Here is a 20,862-nt window from a genome sequence, read left to right on the forward strand (position 1 = left end):
AGCAGCTCATCTAAGCTAGCATGGCCTTGTTCCATGCCAGACAGAACCAGGAATATTTGATCGAGATAACCAGTTCGGTACCCCGGTCCAGCATGGGTCAAACATAACCACCTCGGTCTAAGCCTTGGGCCGAATATCCGCCCAATCCACGACCGAGCTTACTTTATTCTCATTTCTACCCATAGCGCGGCCCAATGACCAAGAGTGTATACCTAGCTCGGTCCATCTAACAGATGGTCTTAGATGGTCTTAGCAGTATGTTGACGGAAACAGGACAAATTATTTTCTTTCTTAAAGCAAAAGGAGCACTTTGCCAGAGAAAGAGAGAAAGAGAAAAAAAAAAGTAAGATTACTTAATTGTGAAGAAAGAGATTTGTACAAAATGAGATAGGAAAAGCAGCATGTTGACGGAAACAAGACAAATTATTTTCTTTCTTAAAGCAAAAGGAGCACTTTGCCTGTGAGAGAGAGAGAGACAAAAAAATAAGATTACTTAATTGTGAAGAGATAGATTTGTACAAAATGAGATAGGAAAAGTAGTATGTTGACAGAAACAAGACAAATTATTTTCTTTCTTAAAGCGAAAGGAGCACTTTGCCTGAGAGAGAGAGAGAAAAAGAGAAAAAAAAAGAAAAAAAAAAGTAAGATTAGTTAATTGTGAAGAGAGAGATTTGTACAAAATGAGATTGGAAAAGTAGTATGTTAATGGAAATAGGACAAATTATTTTCTTTCTTAAAACAAAGGGAGCACTTGCTAGAGAGAGAGAAAGAGAGAGAGAGAGCGAAAAGTGGACTTTTCCATATGGTTGGTTTTTACGATTAAAAATGTTAAAAATTTTATTAGATATTTAATATGGATGTAGGATCTATATTATGTGTATATAATGGGATTTAGTGATGTTGTTAGGCAACCTACATAGCAGCAACTGTTGTGCATTAAAACGGGCTCATTTCGAGGTTCATTTTGATCATCTGAACCGTTCACATTTGAGAATACATCAAGTAAAACATGCCTGCAAAAAATCAAGTTAATCGGATATCGCTTACCCATTCATCCACTCACATTTGTATCTACAAAAATAAATAATAATTGTAATTTAAAGTATTAAAATGAATACAAATGTGAGTGGATGAATGGGTAAACGATATTCGATTAACTTGATTTTTTGCAGGCATGTTCTACTTGATGTATTCTAAAATGTGAACGGTTCAGATTATCCAAATAGATCTCGAAATGAGCCCATTTTGACGCACAACAGTTGTTGCCTAAATCCTTGCGCAGCAGCATCACTAAATCCTTGCGTAGCAGCATCACTAAATGCTATATAATGTGAGTTCTACCCTTATGTTAAATATTTTTAGTTAAAAATTTTATAAATTTTTTAAAATTTCTAATATTACTCTTCTACAATAGCACCTTTTGAAATTGAGATTATTTTATTACTTAATTAAATAGAGTAAAAAAAGACTATTGAAATATTTTATCAAAAAATTTCACTTCTTATGTGATGTGGTAGTTTTTAAAAAAAAAAATAAAAATAAAAATAAAAACATGATAAACCTTATACGCTTAGGCCCCAATTGTTTATTAGGTATAGAAGGCCGAATATAAGTGTGAAATCGGATATAATATGAAGTAGATTTCACATATTTTTTTTATCTTTTTATATTTTGTGTTTGGTTGTTCCAGATATAAAGAGTCCAGATGGTATATGATGCAAAAGGAAGGTATGCAGTACCACCCCCATTGTATTGTATATCCCTACTGTCGAATATAGCTCATCTTTCATTAAAAGATTAAAAATTACTCTCCTCTTATTTTATTCTATATCATATCTTAACCAAACATAGGGGTTGTTTGGGAAGTGTTAAATTAGAATTTTTTTTTTTTTATGAAAAAAACGTAAAATATGGGTTGAGTTTGAAGTGATGTGGTAGAGAGGTAATGTAACTTAAATAAGATGATTGTGACTTAAATATGATAATATGCTAAACATGCCAAATACTTACATAGTATAAGTGACCCCACAATATGTGATGTTTTAGAAAGTTGGTAAAAAGTTGACTTTTGATTTTTTTTTTTTTTTTGTGTGTGCGCAAAAAAATCACCTTTTTGTGACTTTTGTGTAAAAAAAGCTAAAAAATCAAAAAATTGACTTTTTTAGCTTGTTCCCAAATTGCCAATATATATATATATATATCTATACTATATATATAAACAAATGTAGTGGAGTATGAGAATTCTCCAAACTCTTAATACTAAATTCTTATGGATTCTCTCTCCTACATGTCACTTCTCAAGTCTATCCTCCCACTTTTCCTAATTTTTAATCATTTGTCAATTATCTAAATCTCAAAAGCTAAAAGGATTATATATATTTAAATAAAATGGTAAATATTTAAATATAAACAACAAAGAGGTAGAGATAAAAATATAAAATAAATAAAATAAAAAGATAACTATTCAAATTTCAACTACAAAACAATATAAAGAGTCAAATAAAAGATAAAAAAATAACTATATAAAAAATATTACGAGTCAATTAATTATAAAAATAAAAAGTTAACTATTTATATATGAACAATTAAAAAAAATCTCCAAACTCTTAATACTAAATTCTTATGTATTCTCTCTCCTACGTGTCACTTCTTAAGTCTCCCCTCTCACTTTTCCTAATTTTTAATCATTTGTCAATTATCTAAATCTCAAAAACCAAAAAGATTATATATATTTAAATAAAATGATAAATATTTAAATATAAACAACAAAGACGTAGAGATAAAAATATAAAATAAATAAAATAAAATGATAACTATTCAAATTTCAACTACAAAACAATATAAAGAGTCAAATAAAAGATGAAAAAAATAACTAAATGAAAAATATTGCGAGTCAATTAATTATAAAAATAAAAAGTTAACTATTTATATGTAAATCAAAGTATAAACGTAGCAGATGAAAAATTATGGTCATACCTTTTTTCTGCAGAATCTGAATTGAAGGATCTCGTGGGTAAATCACGTGCTTCCTAAATTTGATCAATCAACCCAACAATGGAGTGATATTACAGAATGAATATCACCCACACAAGTCACAGTGCAAAATAGCTCTTGATCGTTGTATTTTTTTGGAAAGAGTCAGTATATAGGAAAAACATACGACATACGTTGTTTTTCTCTTAGTATTACTTTTATTTAATATATTAGTCATTTTGATTAATTATAATATGCTTTTGTTAATCTACTTTTGATTGTCTGAAGTAATTCTTAGATAAATTAGCTATTATATATGTGATGATTTACTAATGTATGATAGTTTTTTAAAATTTTCAATAATGTGAAATATTAAATATTTTTAATGATGTGAAGTAAGATTTATATACACAAACCAAATAAAAATATTAAAAAATATAAACAAATAGCAATTTTTTTTATTTTTTGGAAAATTTACCCATAAATCCTATTTTTCTGAAAAGTTGAACATTTAGTCCTAAAAGTTTTCTTATGCACCATTTAGTTCCATTTTATTTTGGTAATGTTGTTTATTTAATTTTCATTATTTTGGAGGTTACAATAGTACCCATTTTGTGGAATGTTTGTTTCCTAAAAATCTGCAACCTCATAAAAACATCACCAACAACATCAATTACATCACCAACGGTGGTGGTACTGGATCGGTGTGTCATCAATGATTGTGAGACTGGCAGATCCAGGGGGTTCGAGTTCGTGATGTTCAAGGATGAGCAGCCGATGAGGGACGCCATCGACGAAATGAACGGTGAGGATCTTGACGGGCGCAACATCACCGTCAACGAGGCCCAGTCCCGCGGAAGCGGTGGTGGCGGAGGCCGCGGGTTCGGCGGTGGTGGTGATCGTGGTGAGGGTGGATACGGTGGTGGTGGTGGATGTCGCTGATGTTGATGATGGAACTAATGTTGATGATGTTGATCATGGCCCTAATGTTTAATGATGTCTAGCACTGATGTTGATGATGGATCGGCCTTTTCCCGACAAACGTTGCAGATGTTGACGATGTTGATCATGGCATTGATGTCGCTGATGTTGATGATGGCACTAACGTTGATGATGTCGATCATGGTGCTGATGTTGATGATGTCAATCATGGCGCTGAGGTTGATGATGTTGATCATAGCACCGATGTTGATAATGTTGATGATATTGATGACGACTGCTGCCCTATTTCCGTAATTTGACATTATCAAATTACCAAGCTTGCCCATTAGTCTTACCACTCACGAACACAATGTATATGCCCTCAATGGTAAATTCCCTTACAATGGGACTGTTCAGTTTATAAAATAACATTTGGGATTAAATAGTATATAAGTTATTAATTTGAGATTTATTAGTTTATCATTTTTTTTTAAGTAATTATTAACTTTCTAAAATGTCGTGCATCGCACGGGCTAACAACTAGTATATATATATAAGGTTGTTTTGAGAAATAAGTTAAAAGTTGATTTTTTTATTCTTAAAAATATATATATGTAAAAAAATGAGGTGGTGTAACTTAAAAAAATTTAAAAAATTTAAAAAAAAAGCAAAATTACCAAAATAGACCAAATTCTTATTCCAATCAGAACAATTAAACGGGATAGAAACAGGACAAATTATTTTCCTTCTTAAAGCAAAAGCAGCACTCTGCCCGAGAGAGAGAGAGAAGTAGACTTTTCCATGTGATTGGTTTCTACGACCGAAAACATTGTGGGTTTTAAATTTTTTATTAAATGAATAATTAAATGTTTTATATAGGTATAAAATTTAAAAATTTTATATTTATGTGAGATATTTAGTCATTTATTTAGTAAAAAAATTGATATCCTTAACATGACCCTTTTATGATAGTACCTCTTGAAATTGAAATTATTTTATTACTTAATTTTTAAAAAATAGGATAAAAAAGACTTGAAATATTTTATCAAAAAATTTCAAGTTTTAGACCACCTCCAATCGTTCACCAAACTTTTCATCAAATTTAAATTTGATGAAAAAACTTACTCCAATGGCTTACCAAATCTTTCATAAAATCCAAAATTTCTTAAATCTTTCATCACATTAAGGATGAATGTAACTTTCATGAGTTCATAACCATTGTATTTTCGCCACCAGATGTCCTCCGAACGTCTCCCCGGATGACCGCCTCAAGGCAAAAATTTGTGAAAATTTTACATTAATCAGTCTACCGGCCAGAAATCCTCCTAGTTGTCCACCTGATCAACCCCCCGAATGACCACCTCAAGGCAAATATTTGTGAAAAATTTACACTAGCCAATCGATCGACCGAACATCTGCCCAGTCGTCTTCCCGGTCAACCGGTATTCTAATGAAACTTTAAAAATTTCCATTAGAGCACTCGATATCAAATAGATCTTTTACTCAAATTTTTATTCAAATTTAATAAAAAAAAAATTGATGCACCATTGGAGATTCCCTTACGTGATGTGGTAGGTCTTTTAAAAAGAAAAAATATGATAGACCTTATACACCTAGTGTGTGTTTGTTTGGACGGACTGGATAAGGGGGGATTGTAATCCATCGGACTGTTAGTCCCGGGATACATTGTCCCGGGACTATTTGGTTGGATTAGATTTGTATCCTATGTTTGTTTAGTCATGGGATTAGATGTCTGGATTGGACTATTTTTAGTAAATCCAATGTTTGGTTAGACGGACTGGATAAAGATAAATGTTCAAAAGACTATTTTACCCTTATAATCTATAATTTATAATTTAACAACACTAAAAAAATTTAATTTATAAGGCCACAATTTTTAATTTATTATTTTCAATTAAATTAAATTTATATTTTATATTTTATATTTTATATTTTTATTTAATATATAATTTTAAATAACGACAATAAAAAAATAATTTATTTAATATATAAATTAAATTTTCAACAACACTAAAAAAATTTAATTTATAAGGCCATAATTTATAATTTATTATTTATTATTTTTAAATAAATTTAATTTATAATTTATTATTTGATATATAATTTTAAATTAACAATACTAAAAAAATTTTATTTAATATGTAAATTTAATTTTTTAACAACACTAAAAAAATTTAATTTATAAGGCCATAATTTATAATTTATTATTTTTAATTAAATTTAATTTATAATTTATAATTTAAATTTTTTATTTAATATATAGTTTGAAATTAACAACACTAAAAAATAATTTATAAATGTTCAAAAGACTATTTTACCCTTTTCTAATTGTTCACTAAGTAATAGCATGGAGGGTAAAATAGACATTTTACAAAATAATCCCATGGGATACCAATCCCATGGTTTCTATCCCACACCCCCCATGGGATAGGATAGTCCCATGTTTGTGGGACTAATAGTCCGGGGGACTATTAGTCCGGAGCAAAATTTTTCAAACAAACAATGGACTATTAGTCCGGTGAGACTAATAGTCCAATCTCACCCTCTTATCCCTCAAAAGAAACATGCTCCTAGTGTTTATTTTGTGAAAATAAGTAAAAATAAAATAATAAAATAAAATAAAATACATTCACGAATATGTAAAATAAATAAATAAAAATAGAAAATAACTTTTTAAAAACAAAACCAGAGAATGGCCACTACATAGCACACATATAAAAGCAACATTACACAAAGGAATAAGCAGCAAGACAAAGAAGTTTCCTCAGTTATTGCTAACACATTTCAGCAATCTCAGATATGGCTACAACAACAACAAATCCAAAAATAAGCTTGAAACTTCTCATAGACACCAACTCCAACAAGGTTCTCTTCGCCGAGGCCGGAAAGGACTTTGTCGACCTCCTCTTTGGCCTCCTCGCGCTTCCCCTAGGTACCTTCTTGGCACTTCTGACCGAACATGATGACACGGCTGCTACATTTGGGTCGTTGAGCAGAGTCTACCAGAGTGTCCAAAACCTAGACAATGACTATCTACAACCAAACCAGACCAAAGACACCCTCTTAACACCCAAGATTGGTGCATCTAACACTGCCCAAACCCCTCTGTTGAAGCAATTTTTAGAAATGGCAGACTCACCAAACCAGACCAACTCCAGTCAGAGTCAGAGTCAGTATGATTACTATCAGAGAAATGCGAATGCGAATATGGTGCACGGGTATGTTAAAGGAGTGGTGACTTACATGGTGATGGATGATCTCACGGTCAAACCTATGTCCTCCATTTCTAGTATTGCTCTTCTCAACATTCTTAAGGTCAAGGACATTACCAGCCTCCAAGAGAAGACAGTGACGGTTGACATGGACGAGGTATATGGTTAACATCTCCTTTTACATGTTTTAAGTTTCAGCAATGCTACGTGTCCAGGAAAAAAACACACCCAAAAATTATCCAGAATTTAAAACGTGTGAATCAAATTCATCGAGTGTATATTGTATTATATCAAGTTTGAATCTATATCGTATATTCAAATTTTGAATATTTTTCTGGGTACATTGACATTTTTTTTCAAGAGTTGTTTTGAGGAGATAGTTAAAAGTTAATTTTTTTTGACTTTTTTTTGTAAAAGTGTTTAAAAAATGTGATAGATGATATGACTTAAAATGAGTTAAAAGTTGGAATATAGACTTTTAATCATCTTCTCAAAATAGCCCTAAGCTCCAAATTCGATCAAGTTAATTTGTGATGGAAAATAATTAAAAAATGTATTTTTGTTCCAGAAAGATATAACAATAATATTTTTGTAATTAGGTGTGTTTCAACTTTAATGAAACGATCACCAAAAGATCACATAATTCTGTGTGAAATTTTGTACAACAATTTTATTTTGTATAACATTACAAACATTTTTGATTGATCAACAACTTTTGAGTTCTATTGTTGTTTGGTTAGGGTTTGAAGCTGTTCATGAAGGCCTTCTCTAAGTCTACTACAGTCCTCACAGATATGTTCCTTCCAATAAAGCCCAATGTGAACAAAGACCAGGGATCCTGTCAACTTCAAGAATGCTTCAATGCTTGATTTAGGTTGCTATTATAATTAAGAAGAAAAAAAATTAAAAGTTAGTAATTTTAGTGTCAGTCCATCTTAATGGGTATGGCAAGAGCCATTTTTAGACGACAGTGCCTTTGGGTGTGTTTGATCTTTGTCGCTGGATTGTGAGTGAATTGTGTATTTGATCTAAAAACTCTTTCTTCCTGTTCTCCTTTCTCTTCTGATCTTTTTGGTTCTGTAAATTCAGGTTCTTACTTCTTACTATGTGACATTTCATTTTGGCCAGTGATACCATAATAAGCAAAATAACACCAGCAAAATTCAAGACAACATACTTTACTTACATAGATAATCAATCATCTAGTTTTTGCTCAGAAGAGAAACTATTTTAGATCTGCAGTTTGGAATGTGAGCGGATATTTTAACTATTTCAACTCGGAGTTAAAAAAATTTATTTGGGATTATTTTTTAGTTTTTTTGACTTTTATAGGGAAAAAAAAAATCTGATTATAGTTTGGAGGTGATAACTTTAGCCTGAGACTAAAAAACATATTAGAAAGTGGGTTAAAAGCCACTTTCTAGTTTTTAACTCATTTTAAGTCACATTATCTCATATATTTTTACATATTTTTTTTTTTAAGAAGTCAGAAAAATTAACTTTTAATTATCTTTCCAAAATAATTCAATTTTTGTGGTTATTTTAGTCCCAATCCATCCCAATCCAACATGCCAAACAGCTACTAAATTTGTCCTCTCATTCTAATCTAACAACTGGCAAATCATACGAGGCATCTATCTGTATGCAAACAGGATTATGGCCCTGTTTGGTAGAGTTATGGGAAAGTGATTACAACTTATAACCTAATAGTTTATAGTATATACCTATGAACATAAGCTGATTTTTTATTTCTAGACTAAGCTTCTCATCCCTCACTCAAAGAATAAGTTGATTTTTGACTTAGAAAAAGCTATAAGATGTATTGTTAAGTTGAACCAAACACATCAAAATAGCTTAAATTAAGCTAAAAGTTGAAATAAGCTGAAAATAACCCCTACCAAACAGGGCCTATATATAGGAGGTGTTTGATTGGAAGGATTAGAGTGTAGGATTGGATTGTAATTTATTTTAAGTCTTTTATTCGGCATTTGTTTTTTATTTAGTCCGTCGGATATGGAGTCCGGCCGAACTCCTTATTCCCCATATGTGGGATTACACTGTCCGGGAGAGGGTATGGGACAATTTTCATGGGATAACAATCCCGTGAGATTAGATGGTGAAATGATCATTTTAACCCTCCTCTATTTAATTATGTATTATATTTAGTAAAATTCAATAAAATTTAAACCTCAATTTAAAAATAAAATAATTTTATTTAACTTTTTATTAATGTTTTATTTATTTAATTTTTTAAAATAATTTTTTTAGATATTTTATTGTTGTTTTATTTTAAAATTTTATTTAATTTCATTATTTAATTATTATTATTTTTTAAAATAAATTTATTTAAAATTTTAATTAAAAAAATAACATATATTTTTATTGATATTTTATTTATTTAATTTAAATTTTTTTATTTATTTGTGTAAAAAATAAAATAAAATAAATTTTTATTTAATCGAGCTAAAAATAATTAAAATATTAAAGATATGTTTAACATTGCTATTACTTAGTAAACAATAGAAAAAATGTAAAATAGTCTTTTACTCATTTATCCTTATCCAGTCCGTTCAACCAAACATTGGATTCATTAAAAATAGTATTTTCCAGACATCTAATCCCATGAGAAAACAAACACGAGATACACATCCAATCTAACTAAATAGTCCGAAGGATTCATAGTCCTAGGATTTAAATCTGATGGATTCTAATCTGCTCTTATCCAGTCCGTCCAATCAAAAATGTATATGAATCCATCGGACTGGATAAGAGGGGATTAGAATCCATCAGACTTGAATCCTGAGCCTGTGAATCCCTCGAATTATTTGGTTAGATTGGATGTGTATCCCTTATTTGTTTTCTCATGGGATTGGATGTCTAGAAAGAACTACTTTTAGTGAATCTAATATTTGGTTGAACGGACTGAATAAGGATAAATGAGCAAAAGACTATTTTACTCTTTTTAAATTGTTTACTAAGTAATAGCAATATTAAATCTGTCTTTAAATTTAATCTTTATTTATAATTGATTAGTAGACCACAATTAATTGTTTAATTTTTTCAATGTTTGAAACAAACATTTTTCCAATAGTTATATTTTTTAATGGTCACGTCCTTTCAATATAAATAAGACCAATTCCCTTCTGATTTTTATCCAACACAATTTTTTTTTTTTATTAGCAAAAAAATAACTTTATTAATGCATAGAATGAACAAAGCATAAATATATCAACAAAGAAAAAGAGTAAAGAGCACACACCCAAAAACCAAAAGAACAAAAAACAAAAGTTGAAGAGATTTCAATGAAAAAAACCTTCACACCCATAGATTAAAAGCATACCAACAGCATCACAACAGCATCACACAACACACCAGCAACAATACACAACACACCAACACTTCCTCATCACACCAGCAAATCCACACAACACACCAATTACTAATCATCCAAATAACATGACCAGCACCACGAATCCAAATAAAAAAGAGTATAACAACCAAAATAAAAATAGCAACCAACATCAAAGTGGTATATGTTCATAACGATGTCAACAGGTACAAATATTTGCTCCTACAACTAGCAGCTTTCAATAACAAAAACAACAGTATCCCATGACTAGATGAGTCAAAGGCACCAAATCATGATACAACAATTTAACCCACAAAATACGGTGCTTGACGAAGAGAAAAAGCAACAATTAGTCTATGGAGCATAACCCAAAAACCAAATATTCCCATCACATGCACAAGTTTGTTATGGAGCATTCCTACTTAGCAATCTCATTACCCACCTCAGCCTATCATCATGTATCAAGCTGAAGAACATGTCAAGTTTTTGGACGTCATGGAATATGATTTCGCAAGCTTCTAACCTTTCATCTACGGTAATTGACAACTTTGTAAGTTCATCATTTAAGTTGAATGAAGTTGTGTAACAAGCAACATGCTGTGATAATATGATTTTGGGTTCTAATGGGGTAGTATAATGCACTGCGATGTACTGCCCATCTCATTTTCAACAATCCAAAATACCTTTCTATGACATTCCTGGCTTGTGCATGCTTCATATTGAAATATTCTTGGTAATTACTTGTAGTTGCCTCTTCTCTTCAAACAGACAAATGGTATCGCTGACCACGGTAAGGTGCTAAGAATCCTTACCCATTCGTATAGCCCGCATCCACTGGGTAGTAGTAACTTCTGTGTGGAATGTTATGTATTAAACTCAATTATTATACATGAACTTAGAAAGAATTAAGTATCCTGAAATTACCATTTGGAATCCTTAGGCCATTAGGCCGATTGATTGCATCTTTTAAAACCCTAGAGTCAGCTGCTGACCCTTCCCACCCCGGCAACACATACATAAAATCCATTTGTTGGGAGCAAACTCCTAGAACATTAGTAGCAGTATCTCCCTTTCTTGTCCTATACCTTGCTTGATGAATCACAAGTACACGAACCCTAATATAGGTGCCATCAAGTGCTCTAAGACAATTCTAAACAAACCAATTGAATAGATATTGTAATAGTTATGTTTTTTTTTTTTTTTTTTTGGGTAAAATAGAGAACAAAAGAAAAGAAAAGAAAAGAAAAAGTAATGTAAAGTTACCAAATTTGTGGACACTATATTTATCTGGAAGCAATTCCACCGTGGATTTGTGTTTGCGTCGATAATAGGATTTGGTGTGCTAAGTAAATTGGCTTGTAGGCGTAGCACAGCCTTTAAGACATCATTGACATATCGACTGACAATCTGTCCAGATTTATAGCAAGTGTACTTAACATTTCGTATTTTCAAGTGTTGTGCCAAAATGAAGAGGTAGAAGGCCATATTCTCTTCTAAAGTGACATGTTTTGAAGGTCTTAACCCACCAATTGTATGAATCATATTGCATAAGGTCATAAAAGAACAACGATCCATACAGAGTTGTTCAATGCATGTTATGTCACTTTCTTTTACTAAACGGTTAATATGGTCCATTTGTTCTTGCAACCGATTGGGTCCTCTAATAAGATTATGTGGATACTTACATAAATACTTCAAGATAACTTCAATGACAACAAAAGATACAATGCATAAGGCAAACAATTCTTGCATTACAACTTGCAATACTACGTACAATTGAAGTACATTATTACTCTCATCGTCAAAGTCATTGATATTCTTAGCCATCTATGAAAATAAATTATCATACAAAAACCATTTAGAATTACTAAACGTTTAAAGAATGGAGCATCTCTATATAGATAACATATAAGAATTTACAAGCAGCATAGATGCACTACTTTCATGATTATAAACTTTCTAAATTTAAACAAAGAAAATATAAAAATTAAATCATTTCTATTATATTTTTTCTTTTTCTAAATTTTTTTTCTTAAATCAATTATAAAAATATATATTTAATTTATAATCTAGTCAATTTAATTTCACCATAACTATGTTTAAAAAAATAAATAGCATATTTTAGAATCATACTTGTCATTTATCTTTATTAATAGTTGTAATTATTAGATTAATTTAACTTATTTTATAAAAATATATATATATATATATATATATATATTTAATAGCTTATAAGAGAGCTGTTTGATGCACCTAATAATACTAGTTATAGTTTTTTTACTTTTAGAATTTGAGCTAAAATATTTTGAGTCAATTTTTAATTATAACTTACAAGGGTAGAGGAAGAGATGTTTTTATCTTTTATAAATGACAAGATTAAATTATCGAAATGGGTTAAGGAGGAGACATGCGGTTGCACTATATCAGTCCTTCACATGCTCTGTTTTTGTCAAATCAATTCCAACTTCCAATAACAGCAAAGCAACAAAAAGATTACAAACAAAACACAGAAGAAAATAGAGACTTGCGAGTCCATGCATGCATGTATAACAACCAAGCAGTATCCATTAACAACAAACAACCAGCAACAGCATGTTTTTTCAATGCTCAAAAAAAAAAAAAAAAAACAAATATAGACCCAGTACCCACCAAAATAAACAGAACAGAAACAAAATCCCTCATACTGAAGAAAGAGAAAAAACGATCTCTGCAAAATCCCTCAAATCTGGTTTGATGAAGAGGAGGAAAAAAAACCTTGAAAGAAACAAAAAAACATAACCAGAGAGAGAAAATAAAATCTCAACCAAATCAACCACAACAAACAAAATTGAAATAAAAAATAAATAACAAACAAAATGAAAGACGTAGAAAGTGTTTCAAACCTAGGAGATCGAATGATTTGATGAAATTCAACCTCGAGCAAAAGAATCGCCTGCTAGGGTTTTGCCATTTTTGCTTCTTCTAAAATAACGAGGGCAAAATAAATGACGAGGGCTAAACAGAGGAAGCAAATTATCTATGATGAGGGCAAAATAGACTTTTTATGATTTAATCCCATGGGATTGTTAGCCCATGAAAATTGTCCCCCCCCTCCCGGGACAGTGTAATCCCACAAATGGAGGATAAAGAGTCTGGCCGAACTCCATATTCAACGGACTAAAAAAAAACAAACAAACGCCAAATAAGGGACTTCCAATTGATTACAATCCAATCTCACACCCTAATCCCTCCAATCAAACACCTCCATATAGTATATATCATACAATTGTCTTGGAACTACCTCTCTGTTTGCAATGAAAATTCTCACAGCTGAAACTGCAAGATCTCCAAACAATCGATCGTGTTGGAATTTAAACATGTTCCAATTGAACCTTTCCAAACATCATTTTGTCTCCAAATTATCAGGTTAATGTCGTTGGGAATTGCTCCATGTAAATTTGCATTACCATCGAGCAATTCACAGCCGTATAAAGTAACCCATCTTTTGCAGCAACAGAGAACCATGTATATAGCTTTCCAAGCGAGATGGATGCATTTATCATTCTTTTGCTGTCAGAAACTCCTTCACTTTCCACAGAATTCCCTTGTCATATGGATTTGTAAACCTTGGTTCACTTTCACTTGAGGTTTGCCCTGGGCAAAAAAATAATTCAAAGACCAATTTGGGTATAGATGGTTAAACAATATACAGAGCCACCAGAACTATGAACTAAAAATACCCAGTTCAGACTGGACAATCAAATGGAACTCTGGATGCCTTTTCCAGTTTATCTGCATAAATATAGTGTCTACAGTCACAAGTACTGCAGATTTCTCTTATCCTATTCTTCACACATAATTAGACGTCATTCTGTCTCAGGCCATCCACGGTGCTGGCTGTACATTATCTAACTGGTCTAACCTACGGTTTTTTATGTCCTTTCAAGAGTCAAAAAATTTTAAGACTGAACAAAGAATCCGTAAAATCTGTAATCCGATCTGGTTCAATCCAATCCGGTAGGTTTGAATTAGTTTTTTGAATCCGTGGTTTGGTTTCAGATTGAAAAATTAAAAATCAGTAATCTACGGATTAGTTCCGAATTGAACGCCACGGTTCCGGAATGAAACCGATCCAGACCGTATACAAATAACCTATATTTATATTATACACCCTCTCACATAGTATCTTCTCTTATTCCATATAAAACCTAAACCCAAATCTAAGCCTGCATAATATCTTCTTTTATTGTTGATTTTTAGTTTTAATTTGTAATGGTCTAAATACTTGTGGAACCAATTTTCTTATGATTGTTTAAATTCTAGAACAATATGTCACTATCTTGGAAAGACATGTTATTATTGTGGAACTAATATGATGCTATGTTTATATTTTTATGAAATTAAAATGCTCTATTTTTATTTTTATTTTTATTTTTATTTTTTTAGTTATTTAATTATGTGAATCTATGGTCCTAAACCGATCCAATCTATGTTTAAATGGATTGGTTTAGATTGGTACTACGATTTAAACAAATTGAATTGGTTCCAATTTTTCAAGAACTGCAAATAATGAATTAGTCCTGATTTTACTCCAATCCGGACCATGCTTACCCCTAAAAAATTCTACTTAGGTCTTCTCAGCACCATACTGAGGCCATCCATGTAGCCAAGCATGATTTTGAGGGTAACCATTTTCCACGTTAAAGTAAGGGTAAATATATTTTACAAAGGATAGAAATCATTTGATGTTAAAAAGGCTCGGAAAGGAGTTTCCGTAGTAATCTTTGTTGACAAGCCAAATCTATACACCATAGCACCAAATTGGTAACATAAACATCCCTTGCTTCTTCCATATAGATTAAAATGTTTCTTTAAGGAGTTCAAGAAACGCCCCCAAAAACAAATGGTTTGGGAATTCAAAGATCAGAGGGCTCCAACTCTAATTTACAATTATTCAAAAAATCATGAAATTAGAGAATTGAAACACTTAGGGTGTGTTTGGTAACGTTTACGTTTTCAGTTTATATTCACAAAAATTTTATAAACTGGTTTTTGTTTATTTTTAAGAAAACATAAACTACAAACACGCTTGGTAATTGACAAAATGTTTAAAAAATTTAAAAATATAAAAAAGAGTAAGAAATAACAAGTGGCGGCAGAAGACGGTGGTGGAAAGTGGTGACGGTGGGTGGGTGGGTGGGTGGTGGTGGTGGGTGGGTGGGTGACGGTGGCGGGTGGTGGGTGGTAGTGAGTGGGAGGTAGTGGCGACGGGTGGTGGGTGGCGGATGGCGGGTGGTGGCGGGTGGCGGGTAGGTGACGGGTGGTAAGTGGCCGATGGTGGGTGGCGGGTAGGTAGTGGTGGTGGTGGGTGGGTGGGTGGGTGACGGTGGCGGGTGGTAGGTGGTGGTAGTGGTGGTGGTGGCGGGTGAGTGGCGGATGGCGGGTGGTAGTGGGTGGTGGCGGGTGGGTAGTGATGTGGGTGGTGGCGGCAGCGGGTGGTGGGTGGCGGATGGCGGGTGGTGGTGGGTGGCGAGTGGCCGATGGCGGGTGGTGGTGGATGGCGGGTAGATGGCAGGTGGTAGTGGGTGGTGGCGGGTGGTGGTAGTGGGTGAGTGGGTGGGTGACGGTGGCGGGTGGTGGGTGGTAGCGAGTGGGTGGCGGTGGCGGTGGCGGTGGCGGTGGCGGTGGCGGTGACGGGTGGCGGGTGGGTGGCGGATGGCGGGTGGTAGTGGGTGGTGGCGGGTGGGTGGTGATGGTGGGTGGGTAACGGTGGCGAATGATGGGTGGTAGCGAGTGGGTGGTGGTGGTGGCGGCGGGTGGTGGTAGCAAGTGGGTGGCGGATGACGGGTAGGTGACGGGTGGTGGTGGGTGGGCGGGTGGATGACGGTGGTGGGTGGTAGGTGGTAGTGAGTGGGTGGTGGTGGTGGGTGGTAAGTGGTGGTGGCAGGTGGGTGGCGGGTGGTGGTGGTGGTGGTGGGTGGGTGGGTGACAGTGGCGGGTGGTAAGTGGTAGCAAGTGGGTGGTGGTGGCAGGTGGGTGGCGGGTGAGTGGTGGGTGATGGTGGTGGTGGTGGTGGCGGGTGGGTGGCAGGTGGCTGGTGGTGAACGGTGGTGGCAGGTGGGCGGTGAGTGGTGGTGGCAAGTAAGTGGCGGGTGGTGGTGGCAGACGGCGAATGGTAGTGGCAGGTGGTGGGTGGTGGAGGGTGGATGACAGGTGGGTGGTGGTGGTGGCGGTGGCGAGTGGGTGGCAGGTGGGTGGTGGTGGCGGGTGGTGGCGGGTGGTAGCAGGTGGGTGGTGAGTGGTGGTGGCAGGTGGTGGTTGAGGGTGGGTGGTGGTGGCGGAAAACGGTGGTGGAAAATGGTGGCGGGTGGTGGCTAATATTGGGTGATAAAAAAAAAAAAAACTGAAAACTCAAAATGGAAACACATTTTTTGTGTTTTCATTTTTTGGCTAAATTTATAAACTGAGACCACTGATTTATAAATCAAAAATTTTACCAAACAGGTTTTTATTTGAGTTTTTTTAATTTTTGTAAATATAAATAGAAAACTGAAAACGTAAGTGTTACCAAACGGCACCTTAAAGCTCAGAGTATGACTACATCAGTGAACAGAATAGATTTGAGAACTTCCCCATTCATCAGTTCTAATGTTGAAACAAACACAATAAATATGCCATGACAGGAACACCCCCTATAAACATTCACCAGCATGTTCCTGTTAGATAACAAATCAATATTCAAATAGGAAGAACTTGCATAGGAGAAGAAACAATGTACACCTGCCAGAGAACTTGGAGAAGAGAGAATAGCATTGTGCTAATTGCCAAATTTCTAGCCGAACTAGTCTGCACAAATAAAATGTAAATATAACAAAAAGATAAGCCATAGAGTATGAAGAGTTTGATTTTGTCCTCCTAAAATAATCCATTTGTTTTGGAATACTTGGAGAGAAGAAAAGAAAAGGGATTCTCTTCTCCCTAATCACTTGTTTGGATAGTTTAAGAGGAGCGAGAAATGGGGAGAAAATTGGAGAGAAACCATAATTCCTTATAAACAAACTTTTCAAATTTATTTTTAAGTGGAGAGATTTGGAAAGAGGGAATGGGAGTTAGTGATTATCAATTTTGTCCTGGATTTTTATAACAAGTGGTTTTCATTCTACCCTTTACATAATAAAATTTTCTTTTCTACATCTCCATCTTTCCCAAACAGAGAGAATGATGACACTCTTTTCTTCTTCCCTCCTAAATTATCCAAACAAGAAAGAAAGATACCGCTATCATTTCTTTTCTCTCCTACCTAATCCTTTGTTTTCTTTTCTTTTCTTTTCTTTTCTTAATGGACTGTTAGTACAGAAGGGCAAAATATCATGAAAACAGAAGATTTGAAAATGTACCAGACCCCCAATGTTATCCATGATCTGAAATTTTGAAGCAACTGAAATCCATGATAAGAATAAAATTAGCATAATTAATTTCACCAAAAAAATAAATTGTTGAAACTAATGCAGGTCAGTATCCAATATATTCAAGCTTACATTGAGATGAGGATTCTACATACGAAGCCTTGGTAAAAACAAACCCAAAAAGGAGGATTATGAAGAGGACATGGTTTTTTTGACCTGCATTAAAAGGATATCAATGTCAGCATCCACAAAGACAGCAAGACCCATTGTTGTACCAAATCCAAGACTAGTTTAATAAGAACAAAAAAGACAACAGTTTTTGTTGTCTGAAGTAGTTAAAAATGTAAAGAACTATAACCCGCATGTTGTCATTACCTATACAGTTTCAAAAAGCAGGACAATGATGGTCGAACCCCTTTACAAATGCCTTGCAGTGCCTACAATATCTGACTCTCTGAAGTGGAATAGAATTCTGTGATAGCATAAATACTGAAGACTTCAGGATACATAAGATTTCAATGATAAAGAAGTAAATGCAGTGCTAAGATTTTGTGGCTAAACAGAAATTTAACATGGATAGAAAGCTGAGATATTTTCAATCAATAATGATTTGCTATGATGAAACGCAACAGAATTTAAGATAGTTCAACACATATTGCCACCAGATTACATTTAAAGCCTTCGGCTTTTCACTATGGAATCCAGATTCCAAAAAATCAAAGACCAGAAATCCAGAATCATTGTAAGCTATGAAATATAGACCCGATAATTAAAGTTTCAGTTGATATTCATAGTTCCTTGCAATCACATCTGACTACCTAGTATGTATTAAATCAAGATAATATTTGAGAAGCAAAACATGAAACAAAACCAGTAAAGCTACCAAAGCCAATTTTGAAAACTAAAATTCAAAGGATAAATTAATTGTGATCGCAAAACTCAGTGGTATTTAATGCTGTAACCGATGAAATCACCGGAATCAGCTTACTTCTTCAGCAACAAACTCGTAGGGAATGTCACAAGTTGAAGGCACCAGTTCCTGCTCCAGAAGATAATTTCAATATCTGTGTTAATTATATGATTCATATCTAATTGGAGGGGCTTCTCAACAGTTTCAACCTCAGAATGGGCTTCAAATACTGAGACAGGACTCTCAACAAGCTGGTTATGATGGGAAGATTCATTTGTAACATAACCAGGGTCTGTTGTCAGGATACTGGCACCAAGAAACGCACAGTTAGGACAATGAATAAATGATTGAAATTTCATTCTTCCAAACCTTAAATCTAGATTTGTACGAACAAATCAATTCAATCAATTTTTGAGTGTAGAAACAATAATCTGACCTGCATAGACCAATCACGAGCATAGAGAACTCTGCATTGAGTATAACGTCTAGCAAAGGTGAAATGACTGAAAAAAAGATAATTTTTTTAAGGATGTCAGGATTCCATACAAGTCACAATTTGGAAAAGGTAGATACATATCGATGATGAGCAACCAATAATCCATCCCTATCCAACTAAAATTTGAGCATTCTCACATAATTTATTATCTGGTTGGAAAAAATATATTACTCACTCCTTTACAGAGAAATGAACAAACAAACAGAAAACACAGAGAAATTTTTATATGTTAATAGGGTACACGTAGCACTACCTTTTATCAATCAATCACAAATGTATACACCTTCATTTTTCCTCAAACATCCAACATAAATGTAATGACCCTACTGTCAAATTCAAAATAGTAGAAGGTACACGTGGCATCTACACCCAAAAATTCCTTAAAAACACCATGTATATGATGATTAAATAAACCATCTCCGACTGTTGAAAAAACCCACCACTCGAATCCCATTGTGTGCAGAACCCAGACTTTAAAATTCGTAGAATAATCAAACAGTGAATCATATTGAGGATACAAATTAGAGACTAGAGAGAGAGAGATTACTGAGAAGAAAGAGGGACCTTGTCGAACCAATCCAGTATAAACGCCCCAAATGAATATAATATTGAAGAAAACGAAAGCCGGCGCTGATTCTGCCACTCCTACAAGTCTCTTGCAGCATCTCCCAACACCTGTCACTCCCAACAGTGCTAAACCTGCAACAAAAGCAACCACTTCAACCACATATTCATATATATATATATAGAGAGAGAGAGAGAGAGAGGACCTGAGAGTGAGAGGAGAGAAAGAGAGGAGAGAGAAGGAAGGGAAGAAGGAAGGAAGCAAGAAGAGGGACAGTTGAGTTAGGGATGAAGAGGCAAATGATATCAAACAACGACCAATCGAATTGGACGAAGCTACTCTTCTCTGCCTCTGATTTCCTATTTCTACCATTTTTATCGCCAAACAATTCAATTCCAATTCTTTTCGCACTGCCCAAACACACGAAAACCCCTGAAGATTCACCAGAACGAAACTAGAACAGTAGAAATCGGGTCTCCCGGTCCACGGGTAGGAAGATCCGGACTGTTTTGACGCCGTCTGTGGCGAACCGTGATCGACCCGGATTCAAACCTTGGGCTTGGACTTGATTTATCATCTAGCTCAGGGCCCAGATCGGGTTCTTATTCAGATGAAATTCTCTATATCCTAGTTAAAATTTTACATAGTTTGAAAAATTATTTGAAAAATAAAGAATGTAATTAACAAATCTCAAAATATTAGTAGTTATGCAAACAATCACGTGATTTGAAAAACAATTAAATTTGAACATCATATTGATTCTGTGTGATTTAGTTTTAGAATTATAATTTGAATATGTGGAATTGTATTTTAAGTTTTGAGTTTTTAAATCATGATTTTTAAAAGAAAAATTTTTTAATTATGAGTTTTGAAAATAATTTTAAAATGATTTGTACTTTTTTTTTTATTGATTAATATATAGAATGTGAGAGGAGAGATGAGAGAAAAAATAATTGATTGATTGATTAATAATAATTTTAAAAAAAAAGAGAGTAAAAAAGAGTTTTAAAACTAATTTTGAATTGTATTT

General features: G+C 33.7%; 2 protein-coding genes across 22 annotated transcripts in view; one reads left to right on the forward strand and one right to left on the reverse strand.

The window, feature by feature from the left end:
* Positions 1 to 20,533, reverse strand: part of LOC114290822 (uncharacterized) — a 90,127-nt gene extending 69,594 nt beyond the window's left edge. The window contains exons 1-10 of one of the 21 annotated variants that reach the window (XM_082904470.1): positions 19,832 to 20,533; positions 19,208 to 19,274; positions 18,981 to 19,077; positions 18,850 to 18,900; positions 18,237 to 18,333; positions 17,994 to 18,077; positions 17,853 to 17,893; positions 17,236 to 17,301; positions 17,034 to 17,147; positions 13,000 to 15,441 (exon numbers count right to left, since the gene is read on the reverse strand). In XM_082904470.1, coding sequence (XP_082760596.1) covers positions 18,247 to 18,333; positions 18,850 to 18,900; positions 18,981 to 19,077; positions 19,208 to 19,274; positions 19,832 to 20,204 — 675 coding nt within the window. In that variant the 5' untranslated portion in view covers positions 20,205 to 20,533 and the 3' untranslated portion in view covers positions 13,000 to 15,441; positions 17,034 to 17,147; positions 17,236 to 17,301; ... (1 more) ...; positions 17,994 to 18,077; positions 18,237 to 18,246. Of the gene's footprint in view, positions 1 to 12,999; positions 15,442 to 17,033; positions 17,302 to 17,852; positions 17,894 to 17,993; positions 18,078 to 18,234; positions 18,334 to 18,849; positions 19,078 to 19,207; positions 19,275 to 19,814 lie in introns of those variants that run through there. The other 20 variants (XM_082904478.1, XM_082904475.1, XM_082904465.1 and 17 more) reach the window with 20 other exon arrangements.
* LOC114290821 (uncharacterized) lies at positions 6,617 to 8,173 on the forward strand. Its single transcript, XM_028234801.2, has 2 exons — positions 6,617 to 7,284; positions 7,868 to 8,173. Exons 1-2 carry the CDS (start codon positions 6,715 to 6,717, stop codon positions 7,994 to 7,996), a joined length of 699 nt encoding a protein of 232 aa, XP_028090602.1. The 5' UTR covers positions 6,617 to 6,714; the 3' UTR covers positions 7,997 to 8,173.
* Positions 20,534 to 20,862: the final 329 nt, after the last annotated feature.

Source organism: Camellia sinensis, chromosome 14 (assembly GCF_055761805.1).
Source record: "Camellia sinensis isolate YWXY chromosome 14, ASM5576180v1, whole genome shotgun sequence".
NCBI classification, from domain to species: Eukaryota; Viridiplantae; Streptophyta; class Magnoliopsida; order Ericales; family Theaceae; genus Camellia; species Camellia sinensis.

Coding starts and splice junctions, on each gene's coding strand:
- LOC114290821 (XM_028234801.2), top strand. CDS start 6,715: ATGGCTACAACAACAACAAATCCAAAAATAAGCTTGAAACTTCTCATA. Junction 7,285..7,867: donor TGACGGTTGACATGGACGAG/GTATATGGTTAA, acceptor TTGTTTGGTTAG/GGTTTGAAGCTGTTCATGAA.